Source organism: Meleagris gallopavo, chromosome 5, assembly GCF_000146605.3.
Source record: "Meleagris gallopavo isolate NT-WF06-2002-E0010 breed Aviagen turkey brand Nicholas breeding stock chromosome 5, Turkey_5.1, whole genome shotgun sequence".
Lineage (NCBI taxonomy): Eukaryota > Metazoa > Chordata > Aves > Galliformes > Phasianidae > Meleagris > Meleagris gallopavo.
In genome coordinates this window covers 5093953-5121153 of record NC_015015.2, presented here as the reverse complement: position 1 = coordinate 5121153, position 27201 = coordinate 5093953, and the positions used below count along the sequence as shown (strand labels likewise).

Genomic DNA, 27201 nt, shown 5'->3' with positions numbered 1-27201 from the left:
AAACACCTACTCCCCTGTGACCGTTGCAGTCACTAGTGGTATTTGTCTTTAGGAAAAACCTTCTTAGGAAGATACAGACAAAATAAAATAAAAATTCTAAGGAAAGACACGACCAAAAAAAAAAAAAAAAAAAAGACAACCAACAATAATAAAACCTCTTAGATAATCAAGATTAAAATGCATGTTGGTGTGAACTGGTGTCAGTAGGTGGAGCTTGTGCAAAGCACATCACTTCTACTGCGTTAGCATATGACCGTCTACTTCCAAAGTCCAACAAAGATATGTTAGCTATGCTTTGGCTATAATTTGGGAAACATGGTGAAGGTGGTACCTTTACTAGGTATTGGGCCATTAGAAATGCAAGGTAAGGGCAAGAAGTGCTTAGTCATGCTTCCCCTGTCTATATACAGAGGCACACAGGGAATGGCTAACGGCTCTGGCCACATCTGCTCAGGCTGAGTCTCAGCACTGTCCACAGCTCGGCTGTACAAAGAAGCCAGCAACACAGCTGGCTCCATTTAGCAAAAACCTTATCCAGGTGCTAGATGTTATTAGAAAGAAATGTAATGAGAGCTACACAATAGAGATACACACAGATGATTTTTGCTCCATTCTCCCCTCGTATTTACTGCCCAGCCTTCTCAAAGCCACTGAAGTCAAAGCTCTGCTGGAAGAAATTTGTTCCCATCATTTAAAGATTAACATGTCTCATGTTTTTTTGTCCATATAACAAGTGGCCAAATGCCTTGCCACATGGTGTTAGGCTTGGAAGACTCAGAAAGAGGCAGGACAAGAGCGTATAATAGCACACTACTGAGGCTTCAGGAAACTGCTGAGGTGTAAACTGTTGGAGCTTAGATGGAAATTCCGGGGAGCATCCATTTAAAAAGTTGCTGCTGGCCACTGGTGGAAGGGGACCTGTCTTGTCCCTGCTGAACTGCTGGGCAATCACAGAGCTGCGTCTGGGTCTGATCACTGTTTTTGGATCCACTCACCTCTGCTCACCTCTGAGTGTCTGAGTGTCCTAGGGTGACTGAGAGAAACAAGATTGTCTCAGAAACATGGCTGATTATCTCAGCTTAGGACCTACACATGGACTAGCTTTCTTTGCCATTGAAACAAAAGAGCAGCCAAAATGGCTTTTACTTCACTTAAACCATGAAGTTTTTCAGAAATGAATTAATATACCTCATTTTGCCCTACCTTTGCCCTGAATGTCTTCTGTCTGAGATCTTCTGTCAGTAGATGCTTTTAATACTGGATACACACAGTATCCAGCAAACCATTTCCCACTTTCTATCTGATGAACACCAGGACCTCTACTCTCTCAGATTCTTTCTCAGAAAATGGTAAACTCCAGGTATGTGGAAAGCCATTCCTCCTGCAAGGCTGCAGTGCACGTCATCACAGGAGGAAGCACTGACAACGCGCATGCCAGCAGCTGGGAACATATCCAAAACAATTAGGAAAGAAACAGCTCTGTAGATAAACCAGACTGGCATTAAGTCATCTTCCTCTGAGAAAAGACTTATTTTAAAGAAATGAGACTTTGCCTAGAAGAGAGAGATCAAAGCACAGTAATGTCATTTACGTGGCAACAAAGCCTCCCTTCCCCATAACACTATCTGGCCATGCTCCGTGCAATTACTTAAAACAGAAAGATGGTGGTTATTTCTCTCCATTTAGATATAGGAAAATTAAAGTTAAAAAGGTTAAACAGTTTGGCCAAAGTCCAGCTTACGTAAATGATGGTGCAACAAGGCAGTAAACCAGAGCCTGGTGTCCTCTGCATGGCACCATGTTTATCTTCCAACCTCCTTTTTGCCTTCACAACAAAATCAGACTCTGAGCAAGTGATGGGAGGCCTTCTAGGCACTTATTTACTTAAATCACTCCAGACTTGTCTTCTCCAACCATCCTCTAAAAGGATTTACTGCAGTACTGGGCAAAATTCTTGTTAAGGAGCATTCACCTGTGTCCCACCAGGTCTTGACACAGTGCTTGAAAAGGAGAAATGGACAGGACAATCTCCCCAAGGCTAAATATCCTCAAACATTTCAGCTTGTAGTTCTGAGAGAGGAAGAGATTAAGCCTTGTGGATACAACTGAACCAAGACAGAGAACAAGCAGGAAAACCCATCCTGTAAAAGTGTTCCGAATATTCCCTCGTTGCTAAACAGATTTGAAGAGAGAAAACCCCAGAAACAAACTAGAAACCAGAATTCATGTGTTATCATGTTCCGTGGCCAGCAAATGTCTTAAAAGTCATCCAATGAGATGATGAGGCAAAGGTTGAAGTACAGCAACGCTCTCTGTCAGCCAATGTTTTTCTGCCTTCCTGAAGCAGTAAATGCGGAAAGTGCTGCGAAAAAGAGAGAGAAGAGGATCAGCTTGATTAGAAACAGGGATTTCTTCGACATTGCAGCTCATCATGGGTGTTTCTCACTGGCTCTTGGCCTCTGTGCTCTTTCTGCCGCTCTCCGTAACAGCACAAGGTAAGTTGTTGGAGGTCTGTGACCACAGAAGAATAATCCCCATGGCACCAGGCTGCTCCATTGCAGCCAGCAAATGATTTTTAGAGTCTTACTCCAGGACAACTTTGTTCAAGGACTTTCTCTCCAAAGGTAACCAGAGGGATCTCAGTTCTTATCTAATTCTAACACAACATGAATTCCAGGCAATTTTGTAATTCACTTGTGTGTTGTTTTTTTTTTCCCCAGGATGTTCTGTCTCCAATAGCAATCCAAGTGTTCCTGAAAATAACAATCCTGGATATGTTGTGACCACTATCTCTGTGGAACCTGGTTTCACTGTAATTATTGATCCTAGCTCTCCAGATGGCAATTATTTTACCATCCAGGGGTCCGAGCTGCAACTAAACAGAAGCGTGGATTATGAGGTAAGCCTTCAGGAAGCAGACTGTAGGGATCAGGTGGGTAATGCTGGGATGCAGTGGGTTTCAGCCTGAGATCTCGGTCTTTAGACTTGGTAGCCCAAGTCTAAAGTATAAAGGTAATACCTTTGAAAAATAAGCCTATTTCAGATGAAAGATCAGCCCTTAAACAGGCAGAGGATGTGGATGAGGGGTGATTGCATGATACGCTTGTTGCAAATTTCTTTCAGTAAATCTGTAAGAATAAAAGCAAGCAGAAGGTTTTAAACCAGAAGGGTGACAACAGCAGTGTTCAGAGCTCCCCAGGACTCATGTGAAGGGATCCCTGGTTGCCTGTCTTGAAATATAGTTCTGAGCAGTGAGGTGATGTTGTGCATAAAGGCAGTGTAAAAGATCAGTGTGTTTAGTTAGGATGCTGCTAAACTATTCTACTTCCCTGCAGAGTTCTGTATGCAGCCACAAGTGTCCTTAAGATGCCTTTCCAACAGATAAAAACCCACATTTGAGTAAAGAATAGCAGGCAAAGGTAACACCCTGCAGGCGATGCTGTACTTGCTGCATGGCACATTTCTGTTTCATTCAATTTAAAAAGAAATCTCTGTTTGAACTTACCTAAAGTAGGAGAAAATAGTTAATTAGCTCTTCTGCCATGTTACAGGGATCACAAAGAAGCTCTTGATCAGTCAGCTTTGACTCCAGTATAAAAAAGAGCCCAGTGTTGATGAACGGCTGTAAAAGAAAGAAGGGAAGGGTTAGATATGTCTGAAAACAAGATAAAGCCCAGCAGCATTTCTGATTCAGAAAGAGTTGGTATATTTCTAAAATGGGTGGGTTTTTGTTTTTGCATGCAGACTGACACTGTGCTGTTAGTGACCCTGACTTGTGAGAAAAGTGCTGTGGAGGTGAGTGCTCTTCCAAACACTCAGTTCTATAAGGCAGCGCAGGGAAGCATGTGCATCCTAGTCCCATCCATGTCTCATCCTAGTGGCTCTGTGAATGGCAGGAGTGGGAACAAATTGCAAACCCCCACATAGTGGGTTGTCTGTAAATCGTAGAATCGTAGAATCACCAAGGTTGGAAAAGGCCTACAAGATCATCCAGCCCTCAACACAATGTCCAAATGTTCCTTGAACACAGACCCATCCTGCACCCACCCAAATGTGCTCCTTACACCATCCCCTCTACCACTTGGTAATCTGTTAGCAACCCCTAAGTTTCTTTTTTCTCTTTGATTCTCTCGTTTTACTCCATCTGCAGAGTTACAGCTTGCCAATTATTGTGACCATTATCAATCTGAATGATAACAGCCCAGTGTTTAAGGAAACCAGCCTCACCAGAGTTATAGCTGAGGTAAGGATTTCACAGAAGTGTGTTACCAAGTGCTGTGGGACTAAGGGATTTCTACCAGGGAGATGTCTTCAGCCAGTTTCACAGAGAGAATAACCACAACAACTTTGTTTCAGGACACAAAAGTGAATGCAACCATTGTAGCCCGTGAAGATGTAAGTGCTAGTGATGCTGACTTGGACATAATCTACTATAAACTCGATTCGACAGTGCAGGTAAGCATCTTTCTTCTTTGGGGGAAAAAAGTGTAGCTCTGAAAAAGTCCTCGTGTTTGATTCAGATGAGCCCCAGCTCTGAGACTAGAGGATTGCTGTATGGCATCTGGCTCTCCAACATCTTCTCAGAGAGGTTTGCCTTCTGCAAGAACCAAGTGTTGGTCTGGTTAGCAGAACATTGCAATTGATATTGATGATATTGAAATTTTCTTGTTTATGGTTTTATCACACAGTACAGCTCAAACTTTCATCTAGGATATTTTGAGTCATAGGATTCAGGGAAGTCACGATGGGATGGTCTGTAAACAGATCAGGAGAGACCTTTGAACTTCACAGAGCTCAGAAAAGCACGGAGTCAGAGAGAGAAAATTCTTGTTGTTATCCTGTTTGTCTACAGAGTCAATGCGAAGTGGAGATAGCATGATCTGCCCAAGATTTCAGAAGTTTTTATCAAAGACAAAGGCAGACTTCATTTTCTTCTTGGTGTAAATCCAGAGGCAGCATTTTTAACCTATCTTTGATTATGATTGCTAGTAGAGCTTTTCCATTTCTTCCCCCCACAGAACACCAGCGATTATTTTGCCATAAAAGGAGTCAATAACCCTGAAATCTATTTACTAAAAGCGTTGAATTATGACAAATTTAACTTCACAACATTGCTCTTGTATGCAATGGTAAGTTATTTTGGAGCAACTAGAGGGTAAGTCTGAATGAGAGGTCTCTTGGATGGCAGGAGAGAGGGTGGATAGTGAAGGCAGTGGGTTTGGAGCAGCCTTCCGCCTCCATAATCACATAGTGATTGCAGGGGCACAACCAGACCTGCATTCAGCCCACCTTTATCAGCAGAATGTCAGCAGATGATTCACTGTTGGAGCTAATTTCATGAGTTCATACACCTCATACAGAATGGAGTTAGAACAGCTAAGGGACTTTGGGCCACTGGTTTTTCAGGTGGGATCTTCTGGCAGTAAAACCTGCATCTTACAAATATGATTTGCTTTTGGGTACAGGACAATACTGAGGGCATGAACGTAATCATTCATACAGCTACCGCAACAGTAAACATAATTATTGAGCAAGCTGACACCAGACCTCCCTGGTTCCTACCCTGCACTTTCATTGACACGGACAGAAGCATTTGCATCAGCAGCACCTATACTGGGAGAGTAAATATGTCCGAGATGTCGGTAAGAAGGCATGATAAAATGGTATCCCTCATGCTATTATCACCTAGACATTGTCATGAGCTTGTGCTGGTCTCCAGGCATAAATGCAGTCTTCATCACCCTGGAAAGTGAAAGTTCTCCCTTCTTCCCTCCCTCTCCAGCAATTAATCTGGCTCTGCTTTGGTAAAACCAGCAGAGCCATGCTGGGATGGAAGAGCACTGGATAGCGTTTGGTGTTGTGGCATATTATGTAATACTTTGCCTTTCCATTGCAGACTGAACCACTCACCTTGGAGCCAGGACCCATCTATGCTATCGATCCTGACTACATTTTAAATGAAAAAATTGTGTACAGTATTGTTGGTGGTGAGTGGAATTTGTTACCTTCTCCAAACTGCATTACTCCTATATCTCCTACATCAGTTGCCAAGAGGACATAACCTTGGCAGCACATGAGAGTTAAGGGCCTGGAGATTTACCCCTCTATTTCTGCCACAGAAAAATAATTAGATGCACAGAACATTGTGGATTAAGTAGAAGAAATAGACTATACAGAGAGGAAGATGAAGAGAACTGCAGGCCCATAAAACAAGCTCCACGAAATCTGTTTCAGAAGGACTTCCTTTCACTCTTGGGTACTGAGCCATGTTTCATTTTTAAGCTTTTAGACCTGACTTTGCCAGTCTGGTCACACCACTCTCATGCAGTCTTTGAGCTGAACCTAAAAACTCCCACATCCTCAGCATAATTTTCATTCATCATTTCATGCTTTTATTTCTCTGTTCATTACCACAGTCTAATCTGCCTTGTTTTATCCTTGATTTTGAAAAGGTTACTTGAATATAGTGAGATGATTGCCCAACCATTGGCTGGGCCACTTGGCCATCTATTATATTCAAAAGACTATTTTTTTTCTTTCTGTGTGTGTGTGACAGTGGCTTCTAAATTAACCACCAAGGCAAAGGCAGATCATACAGGTCAGGTAGAGTGTTCACTTTTATTTATTCCACATGGTCCCACATCTGTGACTATCTTTCTGATAATGAAAACATCATTGAACCTCAGATTCCATTTTGGATGTAGTGTGGCCTCAGCTCCCCACAGTCAGTAGGAATCCAATAAGGGAGTTCTTGTCTAAATACAGCCTATCGCATCTAAGAGTAGGGAAGACAAGCAAAAATGATACTTATATCTTAATGTACATCCAGCACAGAGGTTTTATGATTCAGACAGAGAGCAGTGATAGATGAGGCTGATTTCTACCTCTTTATCAGGGCAAGAAGGCTTCTGTGTCTAGGCTCCTTTTGTACTCAGCAAAGAAAAATAAGTGTTTACAGAGAAGAATGCATCTCATAACGAGGACTATATCCACAATAAATCAGATAGGTAACAAGGCTGAGTACAGATGCCTGCCCGCTAGATACCTAGAGTTATTCAAGGTGAAACCCCACTCAACTGCTCTCTTAGCTTAGCTTTTTGTAGCTTAGTTCTTAGCTGTCACCAAGAGGAGCCGTGAGCTCCAGGTCACTTCATGAAAGTATCCCATGTTTGAATGGTCTTTCTGTTTCTTTAGGGAATGCAGATAATGTATTCTCAGTGGATGCAGACACGGGAAATCTAACTATGAACAGAGTAGCAGCTTCTCCAAATTCATACCTATTACAGGTGATGGTAAGTCTGATGACACTGCAGCAGAAATCCAGTATAGCAGGCTTTCTAGGAAGCAGGGATCTTGTCATGTCAGGAATTGATCACATTAATAATGAAAGCTAACTTTGTCACATACTTTTTTTTTTTTTTTTTGTTAAAGTCTTTAGACCTAATAGTTGATCAGTATCTTATATCAGTTTTCATGTAAATCTTTTGCAGAAGTCAAGGCCTTTTCTCTTATGATTGTGTTATATTATTAAAGCAAGTTAACTGAGTGAGGACATCCTGCTGAGTTCAAAGCATGGATGAGTAGAAAGCTTTCTGTAGTCAGGACTGGAGCTTGTGTCACAACAGTTAATGTCATTCACTCCTAGAAACAAGCTCCTCCTTTGGTTAAACTCCTCAGGAAAGAAGTTGAAAAGCACTCCTGCACATATATACCCAGAAAGGTGTGGACTGAGCTGAACCAAATCCCTCATGAAGTTGAGCAGTCTTTGGTTGCTGATGCTAGAATCCCAATGCTTTGCTCTGGAGCATGGTAATTTGTCCAGAGTTGACCCTTACAGAGAGCCACGTCCAGATGTTAGGACTAGACCAAGACTGTGTGGACAGCTAACAGTGGAAACAAGCTTAACTACTAGGACCACAAGCCATAAGGTTCCCCTCCTGTGGCTCAAAGTTCACTGAAAATCATGGAAAGAAAGCTTATGGTTTGGAACGGGTTTTGTATCGAGCCTATACTTTTTATGTCTCATCACTAAAAGGAATGTCTCTCTCTTTCTCCCCAGGCCACTCAAGTCAACAACAAACAGAAATACTCCATAGCCAATGTAGAAATTCAGGTCATCAATAAAAGTGACCATGCACCATACTTCGAGTCCAGAATCTATGCAGGGACAGTGTCTGTTGGTCTGGACCCAAGAAGCTTTGTCTTCCAAGCTGGTGATTCTTCAAGCCCCCTGATGATAGCAGCACTGGATGATGATTTCCCTAATGTAAGAAATAGAAAATGCACTGAATTCTTCATCACTGCTTCAGCCTTAAAGCAGGATAAGTAAACATGGGGAGGGGGAGGTGGGGAAAGACAAACACATTCTTTTCTCTAGTGTCCCATATATTTATCTGTAAATTCTACATAGATTAGTACCATTTGTGGTATGGTCTAATCTGGAGAAGCTGCTGGACTCCTTTCCTCCAAGAACAAGTCCCACTTAGATTTAGGTAGGTGAGCTGATTTACTGCAAAACAAAATGCTTAATAAGATCAGAATTAGCCAATACTGTGAATAGGTCCAAATCTGAGCTTCTGAGAAGAGATCAGAAAGGCAGGATCCTACACAGAGAGGTCTTCTCTTAGCCAGGTCAAGAGTAGTTACTTGCGAACCAGTCTGGGAAGAGGAGACAGTCCGCAGAGACTAAATTAGCAAGGTCTTGCAGTCCTGAGCTGGAAATAGTTAACCTTCTCCCTGTAATGACTCATTTTGAAGGAGCCATTTCTAGAAAAAAATATTAGAAAAAGGGAAGGGGAAGAGATTAACTGATCATTCTCTTCTTCCCTGTTAAACACAGAAAAATGTGGTAGTTTTAGAGACAAAGGAAATAATAGCGCAGAACTCAGAAAAAGGATTGTTCTTAATTTACATCCCCCTTTGTATCCCTATTAAAGACAAAACTAATCAATTTTCTCATCTAGGAAAAGAGGTAGTGGCCTCAAGTTGCACTAGGGGTAGTTCAGGCTGGATAGGAGGAAAAGATTCTTCTCAGGAACAGTGATGAAGAATTGAAACAAGTTGCTCAGGGAAGTGACAGAGTCACTGTCCCTGGAGATGTCAAAGAACTGTGGAGTGTGGCACTGAGGGACATGGTTTAGTGAGCACAGTGGCAATGCATTGGTGGTTGGACTTGATCTTTTCCTACCTTAATGCTACTATGATTCTATGAAAATTAGAAGATCCCTTGCACAGATGTGTTTTGTTTGTGGAAATATTAATGACACCAACACAAGCTGATTAAGTCCTGGGATGTTTTTTGGACGCAAAACTTTCAGGATACATTCTTACCTTCTTATGACAGAATTATTTCCTACTCTATATATCTGCTTATACTTAAGGCATATTTGACAAGTCCTGCTAACAGAGGCTTACAAACATGCACACAAAACACAGTGAGGTTCATCATTCACTCTTCTGGTTTTTCAGAAACTCAACCCAAACATTGAGTACTACATAAGGAACAACACCAATTTCATCGCAACCAAAGATGGACTTATCCTGACGAATGTGATGCTGCACTCACCGGAGACTGCAATCATGGAGGTAAGGCAACTTTCTTTATGACCTTGGCCAGGATTGTGGAAAGAAGGGAGAATAACAAGAAAGGAATAACAAGGGTGGAATGTCATTAGACAAGGGATGTAACATAAGGCCAATCTTTGCCCCAGCCATTTGTATCACAAATATACAGGGATGGAAGGAGATGAAGTGGTGGTTAATGCACTCTGCATGATATAGGCTGTCTCTGGCACTAGCTGTAAAATCTTTTCTTTTATCCTCCTGTGGAAGACATCATTGGAGACAAGCTATTTTTTTTTTCCCACACAGGCTGTCGCAAAAGATACAGTGAGTCTACAGGAGGGGAGCACTGTAGTAACAGTGGAGATCACCGCTGCCAAAGGTAGATTGGGTATCTTTTGTTTTCTGGTTCACTGACCTCAGAGTGAGTTATCCCACCAAGCTGAGCTAGCTTCAACAGAGGCACAGCACAGAAGGAAGAAGGAGCTGAGTGTGTAGGAGCTCCACATCAGGTCTGAGGGCTGTGGCTCCCTAGGAGACATGATTAAGAATTAAAAATTCATTGACATCCTAAACCCTCAACGGCTTATTAATGATAAACTGAGAAGTGCAATCAAATGCAGAGAGAGTACTCAAAGTCCATTGTCATAAACAGGCCAGTAGGAGGAAAATGCTGTGTTTCATTAATCATTAAACTTTAAAGAGATTAATTTACATTACAAAATGAAGCTGGAAATCTTAAAGAAAGAAACCCAGTGACAAGTACAAGCAAAGCTGATTAACCCTGAAGAAGTTACTATATATCCACTGTAATGTGGATGATCTCCATACAAACATACCTATGCTGACCAGAGGCTGGCAGCATAAACTACTCCTACCAATTTCTCCTGCTAGAATCATTCTGCTTTGTGAGAGAAATTAAAGGTCTTAAGGATCTCTGTGACTACTTTTCTTCCCTTGGAAAGAAAAGGGACTTTGCCCAGTTCCAAAAGAGCCTGACAGATCTAGGAATCAGCTTTAAGAAGGAAACTGCAAGAAGAAATGTAGCAAAACTTCCTCATTACATGATCTCTTTCTTTCTCATGGCTGTTTGTATCTTTGCCTTCAGCATAAGAAGGATACACTTCTGTACTCCCTAGCGGTAAAATACAAAGAAGTCAGACCTGACCTGGCTGTTCATACTGACATCAGAGTCAGTCACTCTCCTTCCAAGGAGCACAGTCCTATTCTTTTTCTATATTTTGTTTCTACATTTATACGCTCATCAGTGTCAAAGGTGAAGTTTCATATTAAAGAAAGCTTTTCATTTTCACAGACACGTGTCCAAATGTGTCTTCGTTTTGCTTGCTGGTGGAAATGCATGAAGTGGGAACAGACAGGATCTACCTAGTTCTAATTCTGCTTGCCTAACACAGTTGTGCACATATTTGCTTATTTAAATCATGCGGTAAACATCGTATACTTGTAAATGGGTGCTTTTTCCATTTCTTATAACTGCACACAAGTTATAATATTCTTACAAAAAACCTATTCTTCTTGGACAGCTACTGAATGGCCTTAGATCTCATTAAATATCCCACTGCCACATTCTGCACAAGATGCTTCTTTGCCCTTCAAAAAGTGTTTGGATCTTTCCCCAAAGGGAAGTGTTGTGGTAAAAAAGTTGGTTCACACTGCTAGACCTCATAACACTGTTTTTTTTTCTCTTTTTTTTTTTTTCTTGTAGCTGAAACCTCCACCTCTGATAAAATATATACTGCACAGGATATGGGTATCTTAGGTGGTATCTTAGCTGCCTTGCTATTAATTGCCTTAGTCTTCCTTGGAGTGATGATATATAAACAATATGGAAAGACAGTCAAGTTCCTGATTAATAAAAAAGTAAGTGCCTTCTTTGTACCTGACCCCTGTTTAGAAGTGTTAGGGACCTGAAGAGGATTTCAAGTATGGATGGGCTTTCCAAATATTACACATTTGCGTGAAGGTGATGATCCTTGTGGGTCCCTTCCAACTCAGGGTATTCAGTGATTTTATGCATTGATTGCACCCGAGCCATTCATCTCTGGCTCCTGAGGTCCTTGGCAGCCTCATAACTTCTATGCTCAGGACTCAGGTTGTCAGACTGGATGATGATCTCTGCCTTAGGATGAAGAATCTCAACTCCCCTGAAAGGAAAACTGACTTGTTTGCAGCTGTAAGGAGCATGCCTTGGAAGGAAGGAGTAATAGCATTCCAAATTGTGGGAAATTATCCCTTATGAAAGTTTTTTTTTCTCCCAGTGCAGAAAGTGAATATATCTCCACAATTACCAATAGAGTCTTGCTGGTTTATACTGGGCAAAATCCAGCCAAGTTACTTCAGCCACACTCCCCCCGCCAATTTCTTTTCCTTTCACTACACTCACAAGGTGTCTCTTCTCCTGTAGTTCTCCAAGGATTTCCCTGGAAGCTACGACAATCAAGCTTACAGGCAAGACGAACATCCAGATCTGAGTGCCAACAAGCAGGAAAGCACAGAATATGTCAATGTAACCAAGATACAGCAGCCATCACTTTTCTTGACACCTTCTAGCGAACAAGAAATTCATGGACTTCCACAGACTTCCCCAGCTTCCACCATCATTTCTGACCAGAAAGTGGAAGAAGAAGAGGAAGAAGAAGAGGAAAAGGTGGAAGAAGACACTAAGCATGAAAAGGAAGTGAAATCTATCCTCAAAACAGACAGGAATGAGGGGGACCCAGGATACAAAGCTGTGTGGTTTAAGACCGATGTGGATCCAAGTGGAGAAAATGTTGAAGTGATTAATGACAATGCAGATTATGACGATGACAGTGACCAAGATCTGCGGGAGAATGAGAAGGAGGAAGAAGATTACAAGGATGACCACCACAGAGATCCGGGAATGTTCCTTGCCTCAGACAGCTCATCATTCCAAGCTGCAGTTAACATGTCTACCAGAGATGACAGTGATGCATAATGGAACTAGGTCTGCAACTATCCCCTCACCAAAATGGAGAAATGTCCATTGCTTGGGTGAGACAGAGCCCACCTTTCTGCTCAGGGCAAAACTGAAATGCAGGAGGACAAAGTTGACTGTCCTGTATGCAGAGATTAAAACCAGAAGAGATTATAACTAATTCAAACTTCTAGTAAGACCTTGAAATATGGTTTGGGATTTTGTATGGGGAAAACACGTCCCATCCTTCTTCCTATTTGTCCTAGAGTCCCCTACATCATACAAGTAAAATAAGGAACAAAAATCCTCTGGACCAAGGAAATGGTGAAACAACAAAAAAGGTTCTTGCTTAGTAGCACTCCTTCAGAATTGGTTTTCCAAGCTGGTAGGTATATGGGAGATGTAGCTGAACTGACTTTGAAGCATTTATCTCAGTTCATGGTAGACAATTTGGTTGTATGATCCAGTGCTTTCATCTCCTCTTGGTGGATAAATGAGCCAGCACTGACTGCTCAGTTGTTCCCTTTAGGTGTTGTTGTTAGCTGCAAGACGTTAGCCAATGCAAATCACTCTGACCTTGCTGTTGCTCCCAAGACTACATTCAGGAGCTTACTTCAGGTCTTGGCTCTGCTCTCTGCACCCCAGCAGAAGCAGCTAGCATGACACACTAGGGACAGCAGGAGTGCCACTGGTCTCCCTCCTGCCAGAAAATGAAGGTTCAGATGATTGGGAGATGCTCTTTCCTCTGCTACTGATAACCAAGGACTGATAACGTGTTCTTTACTGAAAGAATCTGTCAGTTATTATTCTTTGTCACAAACCATTAATTGTGTGTCCCTCCTTGGCTGTATCCTATGTGTCAAGGCAAAGAGCTCCTACCATAACCTGCCTACAGAATGTCAGGTGTATTTCCAACTCTCTGGACTTCTGGCAGCAAAAGATGTCATTCCAAAGTGCTAGATGTGAATCAGCACATTGTTTCCCCTGTCCAACAGGACTTATGGTTTTCCTTTTATCATTGCTGCTGAAAGTGGAGGTCATCAGTCCTCCACACACCTCATTTGGTGTAGATGAAAACCTCTTTGCATCCCCATTTTTTTCCATTCACAATGGGCCCAGCAAGCTCTTTTGATGGTAAAATACCATCTTTCAGGCTTTACCTAGAGCCAAGCTGCAGCCTAAAAGCAGAGGTGGTCCACTGAGTACATGGAAAGAAACAACAATAAATAATCCTGCCTGTGACCTATGGGCTATTCTCCACAACACTGTCATTACTCCAGATAAACTCGTGAGAGGGAAACCAAAACACAACTGCTGGGATTCTTGTCTACCCCAAAACATAAGAGAATCAGTTCCCAGCAGGCTTTCATCCTCTTAGTTTCCACTTTTTTTTCTTTTTTTCTTTCTGTACATTTCCCCATCTTGCTGTTGCTAGTGCTCAGCTCTGCCAGGGCTTCTCTGAAGAGAGAAGCCCTGCTATGTGGGCTTCAGGAACTGTACTTTTCGCTGAGACTGAAATATGGAAAGGCTTTCTCCTTACTGCAATAAAGTTATTTGCCCAGAAATTACTACTGTGGTTTGTCTGATAACACAGGGTGGGGAGAGTGCCTTATATTTACCTTGTGAGCATAGTTCCTCTGGTAGCTTAAGGTTATCTCCAGCAGATAGTTTCCATGGGGCTGTGAGAATTCCCCAGTAATTGCTAATTGCTAGCCCAACACATCCAACCATCACAAGAGTGAGGGTAGAGCTTAGCCTGTCCTCAAGGCTGTTGCTACCCATGGAAAGATTGCTAATAGGTGGGTGAAACTGGAGTGTTTCTGCTGTGACTCCCTCCAGGCCTTTGCTTTTGTCACTTAATGTGTCTCAGGGTCCAAAAATAAACCACGAGCTTGCAGTGCCCCAAGAACTGGTGTTTAAGAAGGTGTTGTGTACAGTGGAGCAAAGTGTCCCACTGACTCGTGATTTTCATAGCACAAGATGGTGTCCCACATCAGTAGTTGACATAATCTGGCCTACATGAAACAAAGGATGATCTCTGTGGAAGGCAAGCAGAAAATTGAACTAAGTGGCTGTTGCACTCCTGAAACAGCAAGTTCACACTATCAGATAGGCAAAGGGAACAGGCATAGCGCTGTGTTTTCTAACACTCGTGGGTATGGGAAGAGACTGCAAAGGGTAGAGGAGACTTGTGAGAGGGAGCAAAGCGCAGATAAAAGCAATTTGGTGTTTATCATCTCTTCTGCCCTCACAACTGGGACCAGTACTTACCAGAACTCATCTACTGTTATTCACAGCTCTGCTATGTGGGTTAGAGTTGGCTGTTCCTTCCTCGGTGCATTATTGAGGAACCTTGAATTATTTCAAGGCATAATAACCTGATAAGTGACTGACTGGCATTGGGAAGAAGTGCTGATTGCCAGGTTGTGTCTGCCTTTAACAAATGAGGAAAAACATTTCTGGGAGAAATGCTGACATGCAAATGTATAATACTGAAAAGCAAGGAACATAGGCCAGGCACAAACTTGCCCTGGTGGACTTAAATATGCAGCCAGTGCATGCTACTGTAGCATGGCAAACTGTCAACACCACAATGGTGATGCATGGAGGCACACATGCCATCTATCCTGGATTGGCTGCCCCTTAAACTGCACTAGCACAGAAGTACCTTTCTCAAAGCTGCTAAACCCAGGATTGCAAATTCTCGGCAGGCAGAGATGTTCCTCTACCTATGTGCCTGGTTGGACAAGCAGCAATGGGCACCAGAGATGGGCTGGTGGCCTCTGTCATCGTTATTAACCTGTTCCACCCAAGTTTTAGCACCAATCTTCAGTGGAGTGTGTGCTATGGGAGGCAGCAGGTCACCTAAAAAAACTTTCCTTCCTGAACATGCCCATGGGAAGGATCTCTTCTCTCTTAGTCCTCACACTGGTACACCAAGGTATTTTCCTAGCACTCTCCATGCAAGCGGTCACTGTTTCCCTTCTCATTTCCTTCAGCATTTTGCTGGCTTTGGGGTTACTGGAGACATAACTTTCCTTTCACTTTTATATTTTGAGACTGTTTTCTTGTGAACTGTCCTCCTGAATGTTTTCCAGCAGTATGTAGTTCCTGGTGACTGACACAGCGTAGCTGTTTCATTTTTCCTCTTTGCTGTGCCATACGTGATCTAATCCTTTCTGTTGGCACAATATTTGTACTCTGTCTGCCCTCTCCTGCTGCGCTGTTTGGCTTTTGGACATACGCATTGGCACACTGATGAGTCCCATCAATTTGCAATCTGTTCTCATCTGTTGGTGCCTTGCCTTCCCCCATTGATGTGCTTCTCATGTTTTTGGCCATATGTATTGACATGCAGCTTGAATCTGAGCACCTTTGCAATCCAGTGGTATTTTCACTTTCCTAACTTGGCACACAATTGAAATCCCTTAATTTTGCCTCTCACCTGTGATGTTCCCTGTAGGCAGCTTGTTTCTCTGCAGCCCAAGATGCTCAATCTGTCCCTATGCAAGCTCTTATGTTCATATTCTTTTATCCTGAAAAGTTCATTCTGGAAAAAAACAGAGCTCAGTGTTTTTATTAAGACAAATTACAATAGAACTCAAAAGGAAAAACGTGTGTTAAAATACTGCCACATCACATGGAGAGCAAAGGCATCTGTCTTTAATTCTGCACAGCTTGAATTAGAAAGCTGAAAGAGAAGGTGCTTCTGCTGGCTCCTACCTGTGCTTGGTCATTCCTTCAGTCATACAGTGAATTGAGATATATTGTGAGCATGAAGCTTTCCCTTGAAATTCTTCTCTTGGGATAATAGTCCCATATATCATGGAACGGTGAAGGCTCAGAGACCCATAGTTCACCTTTTTAATTATGTTGCAAAAGATCACAGCCTCACTGATAACATGTTATACGTTCCCAATAAAAAAAGCAAAAAAAAAAATCTGTCCTTTCCTTTGGCACTGATTTGACATACAAAGTTCAGAACACTTTCAATCATTTTTCACTTGCTCATTCCTTTTGGGTGAGATTTCAGATTTCTTTTAAGAAGCAGTCCCATATTTCTTTGTGTGTTTGGTTGCTCTGGAAAAACTTCTCCTGGGAAGCTGGCCAAAGACGAGTTCTCTACTGGTCATCTGTACCATGCTAAGTTCTGAGAGATGTAAATAGTTATGAAGTCTCCTGAAGGCCTTCTTTCTGAATCTGAGGGGTGTGGGATGAGGGATGCTATGGCCAAAGGGAAATGCACTGTGGGCCTCTGCAGTGGCTGGTTATGGACCTACCAAGGCTGAGCAGTCCCACTGGTTATCTGTGTGCTCGTTGAAGCTGTGTGCAGCCTTTGGGATTCAACGTGGAGAAGTGTCTCTTTTTCATGGAAAGGATGCTGGCCTTAAGAGTAAGAAGAAATTCAAGAGAACCTGGTCCTAGTTTGTTATTATCAGGTCTTCCCTAGCTACTTAAAACCCATTTCTCTGGATTTCTTTTGCCTTCTTACTGGCTGCCCTTGTAGTAATCCATTTTCTATCCCCAAATATACATGACATGACACCAAGTGGTCTTTAACACAATTACCAGGGAGGGGAGGAGATGTGGGTCTTCCATATGCTAAAATCCAGTTTTAAATGCAAAATATAGGCAGAGAGTGACAGTTCTGTCAGAGCAGCTAGCTTGTGCCTTTCCTCTAATCACAGACTTTTTAGCAATCATAAAATATCCTGAATTGGAAAGGACCCACAAGGATCATCAAGTCCATCTCTGATGAGACAAATAAAGGAAAAGAAGGCAAAAATCCCACATGCTCCACTTTTCCCCATTATTTTACACGAGAGGAGTGAAAAGTTTCATCCACCAGTTTAATATGAACATAGAATGTTAATAAATTCCAAGTATATTTCTAAGATGCATTTTTTCAAACATACAAATTAGACAAGTCCAGTTAAATCATTATTTTCTTTATGCTTTTCTACTTCTAACATCAGTAAATACAGCCTCAGTACTTATTATCTGTCCAGTTATGGTTGTACCTGTTCAAAGAAAACTTTGTTTTGTAAGCATTTTTTAGGGCAGTTATTGTTATTTGTTATTGTCAAGAGAACTAATAAAACTTAGCAGCAGGCAGAGCTCAGCCTTTCTCAGTTATTGCCTTTTAAAGCCTCTACATCTCATGATCTTATCTCTTGCCTTGGACTTTCCCTGATAGTATTTTTGATTTGATGGGAAATTAGTGAATGAATTCCTTTTTTTGCTTTAATTAATGAACTGTCTTTATCTCAACCCATGAGTTCTCACACTATTACCATTCTGACTCTCTCCCCCATCACACACCCAAGGAGAGTGGATTTTTTCTCCCTTCTGTCCCACGTTATTTTTAGAAAGACAGCTAAGAAAAAAAATAAACAGAAAGAAGAAGAAAATGTATTTCTTTATGTTAAAGTCTATCTGAGAGTACACTAAATTTGGTTGGACTTCTTGTCTGTTTAGTCTGGGAATGTTGACTAACTTTGCCTTATTGTAGACAAAACAATCATCTATAAATATTTGCATGAAAAAGAAAAATACATTAAGTGACAGAAATGTTTTTATAAAGTTGTTTGGGTCAGTCACATGCCTTTAGATAAAGCAAAGTGACAAAAACATATTTCAGTAAGCTCTTAATAGATGTAATAGGCTCAAATACAAATATTATGAGGAGCACTGTGGCTATAAAGTCTGACTTTTTCAGAGGCAGGCATGCACTGGCTTCTATATTGATCCTTTCTTTGCAGGACTGGGAAGCATATGTGTTTAATGTTAAGTGTTTTTGATAGAAAATAAGCCTCTAATTACCTTTAAAATCTTATCTTTAAACTCTGACGTCATTCATACGTTTTTGAAAGGTTAAGACTACACTACAATCTGTTTTAGTGATGCAAAAATCAGCAAAGGCAATCTGATAAATGCGAACAACTCTGGAACAAGTTACACAGAGCTAGCAATCTTCAATTCTTACCTGCTGGAGCTACAACTAAAACAAAAAAAGAACATCAAACTTTGATCAGCTTACCATAGACTTTTCCTTGTATGTTCAAAATGCTGTATCAGAAACTTACAATTATATTAGCTAAGGGACACATAGCTAAGAGTGAAAAACTGTCATATTATTTTGTTTATGAAAAGAAGCATTAATTCACACAGTTTGATTCCCTAAATACATCTCAGATTTAAAATATACTAACAAACTGTATATAATGTAGGAATTTAGGGAAATAGGTAGGAATAGGTTTAGGGAAGGTTACCCCATCCCTGGAGGCATTCAAGGCCAGGCTGGATGTGGCTCTGGGCAGCCTGGTCTGGTGGTTGGCAAGCCTGCACATAGCAGGGGGGTTGAAACTATATTGTGGTCCTTTTCAACCCAGGCCATTCTATGATTCTATGAATATAGCTCATATAAGTTCTTTTTGTCTTCTAAAACTTTTCCACTTCTAAGATCTTTGAAAATGTTCTGTGCTATAAGATGCAATGTCCTGGAGTATCACTTTGTGATCCAAAGTGAATGACTGTGCAGAGAACAATTCTAAGGAATTTTCCCTAGCTCCTGTATAATCCTGGCTTGCATGGTAAGAAAATGTATTGAGAGTTGTCAACAAATCTCCAAAGGGATAAAATCTGTTTCAGTGTTACAGTGGTAGAGCTGGGTTTGAAATTACAGCTGAAGGGAGGTGTTGCAAAAATGGCACAGGGAAATGAGACATTTCTGAGCTCTGAGTACCCTCTGCTGGAGAAAAGTACAAGTAAAAAGTAGCCATTTTGTCTGTTTAGAACTGAATACCATCACAGATTTCATCAAGCTTTCTTTGGGATATCTGAAAGCAAGCAAAATAACTTTGATACATGGCTAATTAGATTGCACATGCAATGCTGGGTTTAGTTTTGAAGGTATTCAAGATATCTGATGATCTGGTCTCTTTGCATCTAGGATAACAGTCAAATACCGAAGATCTGTTTTCACAGGATTTGCCTTGGAGATGTTGCATCTTCAGCTCTTTTGCTCTGAAGGAGCTTCTTATTCCTTCAGAAAGGTCCACCAATTTTATCTTGATTTAAGGGATTTTTCAAACCTCACCTTTCCCTCTTCAAACAACTTTGATAACATACTCTGTTCTCAAATTTGAAAACAGGTTATTCTAACATGGGTTCTCCCTGAAGCCCCTTGAGATGAAAGTCTTGGAAGGCTCAAACAAAAGAGCATCAAGTAGTTGCACTCTAACAAAGCTCTCACAATAGCACACAGCACCTAACGGAGGTTAAATATGGCACAGAGAGGTTGCTGTGATGGACGGCAGAGATTCCACTTCTGATTCTCACCTTGCCATTGTGGAAATCCTGATAAACACTTGTGTGATAAGTGGAATAGATGTAATTTAAGAGATCATGTTTTGCTTGGTGATGGGCTTGATACCTTCATGCATGCATTTTATACTTTACTGTAGGATAAGTATGTAAAATTGGGCGATCTTGTATGGAGTCAGGGTGATGGTGATGGGTCTTGATCCTTACAGGTCCTTTCCAACAATTCTTGTAGTTGCCTCATATTTGAGATATAAAACACAGAAAGGAACAAGCTTGGAACACACTCAGGACTTTGTTCCCTGAAACTGCTGGATTTTACTATAATCTCAGCTTTCACTTAAAGAGAGGCAAGCATTTAGCCCTCATTCCTTTTGGTTTGTGTCACAAGAACAGATTGAAACTGCTGTGGGGAGCTGAAACATTGCATTGCCAGGGGTACCCAAAAAGTGAGGTTTTCTGTGACAACAAGGCGGATCTAGTGGCTAGCTGTACATCTCGAGGAAGCCATCAAAGAAAACAATATAATTATTTTCAAGTTTCCTGTCAAAACGGAAGGAACGGCCAGTCTTTTATCAAAGCCCCAACAGCAAAGCCGAGCAGGGAGAGCAGTAAGAATACTACAGCTCCCATGGCGCAGCAGAGCGGGCTCAGGGCGTCGACCAATCAGACGGCGCGCGGTAAGCCAGGTGGCTAATGAGAGAGAGGCTGGCGGCCGTTGCAGGTTTGAATTTTTCCGGGGCTGCAGCGGCGCTGCCGTTGTGACGCGGGTTCGCGCTGTCGCCTCGGAGCCGGGACCGAGGCGCTCCGGTGCGGGAATTGGGTAACGAAAGCCGGGTTTGTGCGATTTTAGGTTAGGTGTCCTGTCAGATTAACGTTTTATCGCTTTTTGTAATTTGAAACAGGGCTTAAAGATGTCACAGAACGGCGACGATGAGTGGGAGCTGAGCAAGGAGAACGTGCAGCCGCTGCGGCAGGGCCGGGTCATGACCACGCTGCAAGAGGCCCTGGCTCAGCAGGACACCTCCAGACACACTGCTGCTCAGATCAGAAAACAGTGAGCCCTACTTTGGCTTTTCTCCCTTATTTCCCTGCGTTCTCAGCAGCTTTTCTGTACCTTGTCTACCTGTACTAACTTTCCTGGTGCTTGAGAAATGAACTGAATTTATAGCCTTCCTTACACTGAGCACCTACACTGCTGTGGGTGCTGCACGGCATGAGTGACTGTTTTTAAGTTAGTAATGGGTGGTTTAAACATCAGACTTTGGAGAGGTTCTGTTGTGCTTTTACATGTGATCAATAAGAAAAATACTTAATGCTCATAAGAAGGGAGTGTTTCTTTGTTTCTTTCTTTGTGCAATAATCAGTTGAAGCAGCAGGCCCCCAGCACAAGGAAGGTGTGCACCTTATAGAATGAGTCCAGCAGAGGCCACAAAGATGCTCAGAGTGCTGGAGCACCTCTCCTATGAATGATAGAATCATAGAATGGCCTGGGTTGAAAAGGAACACAATGATCATCTAGTTTCAAAGCCCTGCTATGTGCAGGGTTGCCAGCCACCAGACCAGGCTGCCCAGAACCGCATCCAGCCTGGCCTTGAATGCCTCCAGGGATAGGGCATGCACAACCTCCTTGGGCAACCTGTTTCAGTGTGTCACCACCCTTTCAGTGAAAAACTTCCTCGTAATATCTAAGCATCCCCTCTCTCACTTTAAAACCACGTGCTGAGGGAGTTAGGCTTGTTCAGCCTGGAGAAGGCTGTGAGGAGTCTTCTTTGTGGCCTTCCAGTTTTTCACGTGGGTAGAAGATGATAGAACAATGGGGAATGATTTTAAACTAAGAGAGAAGATTTAGGTATACGTTGAGGGAAATTTCACACTGAGAGTGCGGTGAGGTGCTGGCAGAGGCTGCCCAGAGAGACATCTCCTGTCCATGGAGGTGTTCAAGGCTAGGTTGGATGGGGCCCTGGGCACCTGATCTGATTTAGTGGTTGGCAAACCTGCTGGCAACAGAGGGGTTAAAACTTTGTGATCTTTAAGGCCCCTTCCAACTGAAGCCATTCTATGATTTCTCAGGGGATAAATGTTTCCTACTATTGTGACAGCATATAGAGATCTATGCCCTCCCTAGCTTGCAGAGACTCTTAATTGGGCAAAGTCACTTTGGGTTTGGTTACAGTACTTATTATGCATACAGTTTTCTGCAGTTATATATGATTATATAACTTAAAGGGGGTATCTTGTAACCTGTTCAGTTATATTTCTGTAGTCTCATCTTCTAATCCTAGGAATCCAAGTTAACTTTGTGAGGAGACTGCATAAATGTGTGTGTACTGCGCTGAACAATCTCGATGACTCTGTTTGTCTAAATATCAAATAGAAATGTATGCTATTTTAGCTTTTTTTTATTATGGACTGATAAAATGATGTGAGTGAGATGAATGATCTTTGTTTACAGAATAGAAAGCATTCATAGTTACACACACCTGTCGTATAGTTAATATGTGTATTTTTTTTCCTAGAGAATTTGAATCAGAAATCAGATTTTACTCTGGAGATGATCCACTGGATGTCTGGGACAGGTAAGCTTCCTTCTGTTTTCAAAGAAATAACGGAATGATTAGAACTGTGCCACTGAAATGTTAGACACCCTTGTAAAAGCTTAGAAAAATGTTATTGTAATTTAATAATAATCTCGTTAACAGAGAAAATTGTTTTAAAATATGTTATAACCTGCAGTATCTGTTTCAATACTATTCCTAAGTTTTACTTTACTCTTGTTGTGTACTGTAATAGAAACCATGCATCTTACTCCAAACAGAATTCCTATGAACATATTCCATCCCTAGGTACATCAAGTGGACTGAGCAAACCTTCCCCCAGGGTGGAAAGGAGAGCAATCTCTCTGCAGTATTGGAAAGGGCGGTGAAAGCTCTCAACAAGCAGCAGAGATACTACCAAGATCCTCGCTATCTAAGTCTCTGGCTCAAATTTGTGAGTGTTTTGTGAAAATCTCGAGTGTTGGTTTTTTTTTTTTTTCTTGGTATTTGTCATTTGCATAACTTTTTTCTTTAACCTACCAAGTAAAAGTACAACTAGTGTAATATTAGAAGTTGTCTCTGGAACCTTAATGCTTATTCTGGAATTCTATTTCAAACTTTCATTAGTATCTCCAGATGTTTCTCAGGATCATTCTGTTTGTATGGTGACATACTCTGTAAAATTTTTTGTTTTGTTTTGCAAACAAGCTGGTTTGAGTGAGTGAAGCTTGATTCTGTATATATTCTGGGATTCAAAGATATCTTTTAGGTATTGTATCTGCCCTTCCAGTCATTTTAACTTGTAACTGTATTGTATCCTCATCTAAGTCTCAAGAAAATCCTGTGTGCTCTGGTCTTGCACTGTTTCTTCATTGATATATTTCTTGTTGCTGTTCTTGCTTTCTTAAAGGAACTTGTCTCCCTTCTTTAGCTAGTCCCTAGACTGCTAATATATATATTGTACTTCTGGAAAAGTAACTATTTTCAGGAATGCCAAAATGACATATTTCTATCACTGGAAAAAACCACTTACTTGGAATGTGTAAGCTAAAATTAAGGGGTAAGTAATACTGACATTCACAAGTGTTGTCAGAGGTGTTCCTCAGTTGTTTTCTCCTGGTGACTTGCTTTCTTTCTGTGCACTGTGACATGATACAATAGTACGTCTTGACTTAACAACTGCTGCTGGAAGTCTTGTACTGAAATAAAAGCAATGTTGCAGAGGTATCAGAAAGCAGACATTGACACTCTTTGACATACTTGGGTTATTTCAGGGAAATTGCTGTAATGAACCCTTGGATCTGTACAGTTATCTGCATAGTCAGGAAATTGGTACAACATTGGCACAACTTTATATTACATGGGCAGAAGAACTTGAGGCTAGAGGAAGTTTTAAGAAAGCAGATACAATCTTCCAGGAAGGCCTTAATCGCAGGGCAGAGCCTTTGGATAAACTCCAGTCTCATCACAGGTAAGCTTCCAGCTGAAGAGAAGAGCTTGAAGTAGTTTTGCATATCTTAATGGATACTTGGTACAGTGAAATTTTTACTGATTTCTCTGATATTCTCAGGCAGTTTCAGACCCGTGTTTCTCGGCAAACACTACTGGGGCTTGAGGAAGCTGCTGATGAAAAAGATACGGGTCTTCTGGGAACTGAAGAACCTCAGAGGAGCACACTGGCAGATCTAAAAGGCAGGGGGAAGAAAAAAGTGAGAGCTCCAATTAGTCGTGTAGGAGATGCACTTAAAGGTAGGTTCAGTTGCTGAAACAATGTATTACTGGAATTTGCACCTAAGTGATAGGTTAAAGACTAATTTGCATAAATCTTTTCCCTTACAGCCACAAACCAAAACAGAAGTTTCCAGACTCCTCAGCAGCTTTCAAATAATGTGGGTTTTGCTGTGTTTGATGAAAATTCTGCTTCAGCTTCTGGACCTGAGATTCCCATACTTACTCCACAGCATTGGACAGAACCGCCAGCTCCAAGGGCCAAGGAGAATGAAATAAGCGCAGGGCCTTGGAACTCTGGGAGGGTAAGGAGACTCAAAATAGAGCCTGGCAAAAAGAGGAAGATGTATGTAAGCCAATGTCTTTATCCAATCCCTGAGACAAAGATTGTGTTCTTTCACACTTCACTGGGATTTATTTCTACAGGCAGCTGTAGAACTTTCTAATTTCTTCCTGAAGACTCTCTGGCCCCTGTAGTCAAGCTTAACAAGCTGATCTTGCTAGAACAGGTTTTGAAAACTAAAGTTTTCCTAAGTCAAATTATAATACTTGCTTACCAGAAACATTGCCAGAGTAGGCCTGCCAAATTTTTTGAAGGGCAGGAAAGCACTATAAGAAAAAGGGAAAAGCTGAGCAAGTTCTGAGCAAGAATTAAATTGACATCATACAGTGCAACCCAAATACAAATCAAAGAAAGAACTCATTGCCTAACTTCTGAAAATAATACATGTATAGCACTCTGCAAGTCTGTTTTAGAGTGCTAGTGATGAAAACGGAAGATTGAACATTAAAGGAATTGAATTGTAGCAACTGAATATTTATCCTGACAGTACAGAGATTTGTCAGGAGATGAAAAAAGGGATGACAGAAGGTTTGTTCCAATGGTTTAAACTCATGCATAAAAAGACGTAAAAAGGTGCTATGACAGGTGTTTATTCTTCTTGAGAGATGGTCCAACATGCTCTCTGAAAGAAATTAATCCTATTAAATCAAATTCTGTTTCATAGGTCTTTAGATAACTTCAAGTGTGCTCCTGCTCTCTGTAGATTAGGCAGGAAGAATGGGAAGTTATCAGATGATAAAATGTGTGTAAGGCTTATCAGCACAGAAGTGTTTAAGAATGAAGCTTAGGAACAAAAATTAGAGAAGGAAGCAAAAGGGGTGAAATCCATGGAAAGTCCAGGAAGAATTGCTGTCAGGCAAAAAAGCAATTTTATTAAGTGAATTGAGAAGTTTATGGTAAATCATGGGTTTAATTTAGCTGAGAAAAATGAGGAAGAAGAGTTATTAATGTAAAATTTCTTTTATCATTTGCCTTGTTTCAGGCTGCTTTATGTTTATTCTGATCTAGAAGTGCTTCTAGAGCCTTTAGAGTTTTTCTCTGTTCTCACTTTAATAGTTTAACTAAGCTGGAACTAGCTGAGTAGACAATGTTGTCAGGGCATGCAGGGAGGCAAGAAGGAAGGCTAAGGCTCATCTGAAATTAAATCTGGTGAGGGAGGTGAAGGACAAGAAGAAAGGCTTCTTTAAGTATATCGGTAGCAAAAGGAAGACTAGGGGAAATGTGGATCTGCTGCTGAATGAGATGGGTGCCCTGGTAATGGAGTACACTGAAAAGGTGGAGTTACTGAACACCTTTGCTGCAGTCTTTACTGCTAATAACTAACCTTGGGAATCCCAGACCCTTGAGATAAGAAAGGAAGGCTGGGGAAAGGAAGACTTCCCCTTGGTCAAGGAGGTCAGAGATTGTCTTGGCAAACTCAATGCACACAAATCCATGGACCCTGAGTACAGAAATGATTGCCAAGCATCTCTCTATCATCTTTGAAAGGTCATGGAGAATGGGAGAGGTACCTGAAGATTGACTGGGGGGGGGTGGCCAATGTCACTTCATCCTTCAGAAATTGCAAGGAGGAGGATTCTGGCAGGACCAGTCAGCCTCACCTCCATCCCTGGGAAGGTAATGGAGCAACTTGTTCTGGTTGTCATCTCCAAGCAATTAGAAGAAAAGAAGGTTATCAGGAACACTTGATATGGAATCCATCAAGGGGAAATTATGCTTGACCAGTCTGGTAGCCTTCTACGATGTTGTGACCAGCTGAGTTGATGAGGGGAGAGCAGCAGATATTAAGTAAATTGGCTTTGGCAAGGATTTTGACATAATATCCTCATGGGTAAGCTTAAGAAGCATGGGACAGATGAGTGGGTGGAGAGGTAGATTGAGAACTGGCAAACTTGTATAGCTCAGAGGTTGTGGGATCTTATCAATGGTTATAAATATCTAAAGCACAGGAATCAAGTGGATGAGCCCAAGCTCTTCTCAGTGTTGCCCAGTGGCAGATGAAGGGGCAGTGAGTACAAACTGGAACATAGGAAGCTCTGTGCAAACGTGAGGAAAACATCCTTACTTTGGGTGTGATAGACCACCTGTGGAGATACTCAAAACCTGCCTGGATGCTTTCCTATGTAATGTATTGGAGGAAACTTCCTTTAGAAAGGGAGTTGGACTGGAGGATCTCCAGGGGACCCTTCTACCCCTATGATTTAGTGATTGTTTAAATCCTCTTCAGTGAAATGTTGTTCATTTTGTCTTGTATTAAAATGAAAGAATAATCTTTGGTGACTGCTTTGAGGCATTAAAAGCTGCACAAGGGAAAGAGGTTTTGACAGAGTCAGAATGAATAAGTAAACTGCTGTGTGGGAAAGAGAAGCCAAATTTGAAATATCCCTACAATGTAACACTGTGTCTGAGGACCTAGGAATATTTCAGATAGGCAGATGTATGTGAGTAGAATGTTACAAGACTCAATGCCATCTGTATTCTCTTTAAATAACAGGCTCTAAAAGTAGTCAAGGGATTTCTGTGGTGTAGGAATGGTCTCAGAAGAAAACTGAGAAATCTGGAGATTCTTAGTGGGCAGCAGAGGGAGAGAATGTTATGATTGAGACAGCTTTGGTTGAAAAATGAGGTCAATGGCACTTCTGGAAAACAAACAAGGAGCAAATGAATACTTCTTTTGACTGGCACACTCGGAATAACAGAGCCTAGGTCCTTACAAGGATGTGCAGGAGGGGTGCATCTTTTTTTTTTTTTTT

General features: G+C 41.5%; 2 protein-coding genes across 3 annotated transcripts; both read left to right on the top strand.

The window, feature by feature from the left end:
• Window positions 1–2321: 2321 nt before the first annotated feature.
• Window positions 2322–12538, top strand: CDHR5 (cadherin related family member 5). The gene is made up of 14 exons (XM_010710840.3): window positions 2322–2495; window positions 2721–2899; window positions 3745–3795; window positions 4151–4243; window positions 4357–4455; window positions 5019–5129; window positions 5466–5642; window positions 5897–5987; window positions 7195–7292; window positions 8060–8266; window positions 9469–9585; window positions 9871–9943; window positions 11288–11442; window positions 11987–12538. Exons 1-14 carry the CDS (start codon window positions 2432–2434, stop codon window positions 12536–12538), a joined length of 2067 nt encoding a protein of 688 aa, XP_010709142.1. The 5' UTR covers window positions 2322–2431.
• An 8001-nt stretch (window positions 12539–20539) lies between these two features.
• LOC104910954 (mitotic checkpoint serine/threonine-protein kinase BUB1 beta-like) lies at window positions 20540–24566 on the top strand. Of its 2 annotated transcripts, none has more exons than XM_010710838.3 (7): window positions 20540–20650; window positions 20746–20897; window positions 22360–22419; window positions 22687–22831; window positions 23652–23848; window positions 23948–24126; window positions 24217–24566. In XM_010710838.3, the coding sequence occupies exons 2-7, from the start codon at window positions 20755–20757 to the stop codon at window positions 24549–24551; spliced, it is 1059 nt and encodes a 352-aa protein (XP_010709140.1). In that variant the 5' UTR covers window positions 20540–20650; window positions 20746–20754; the 3' UTR covers window positions 24552–24566. The 2 variants fall into 2 exon arrangements, with proteins under 2 accessions (XP_010709140.1, XP_010709141.1); XM_010710839.2 differs by having other exon boundaries at window positions 20559–20663.
• The last annotated feature ends 2635 nt before the right edge of the window (window positions 24567–27201 follow it).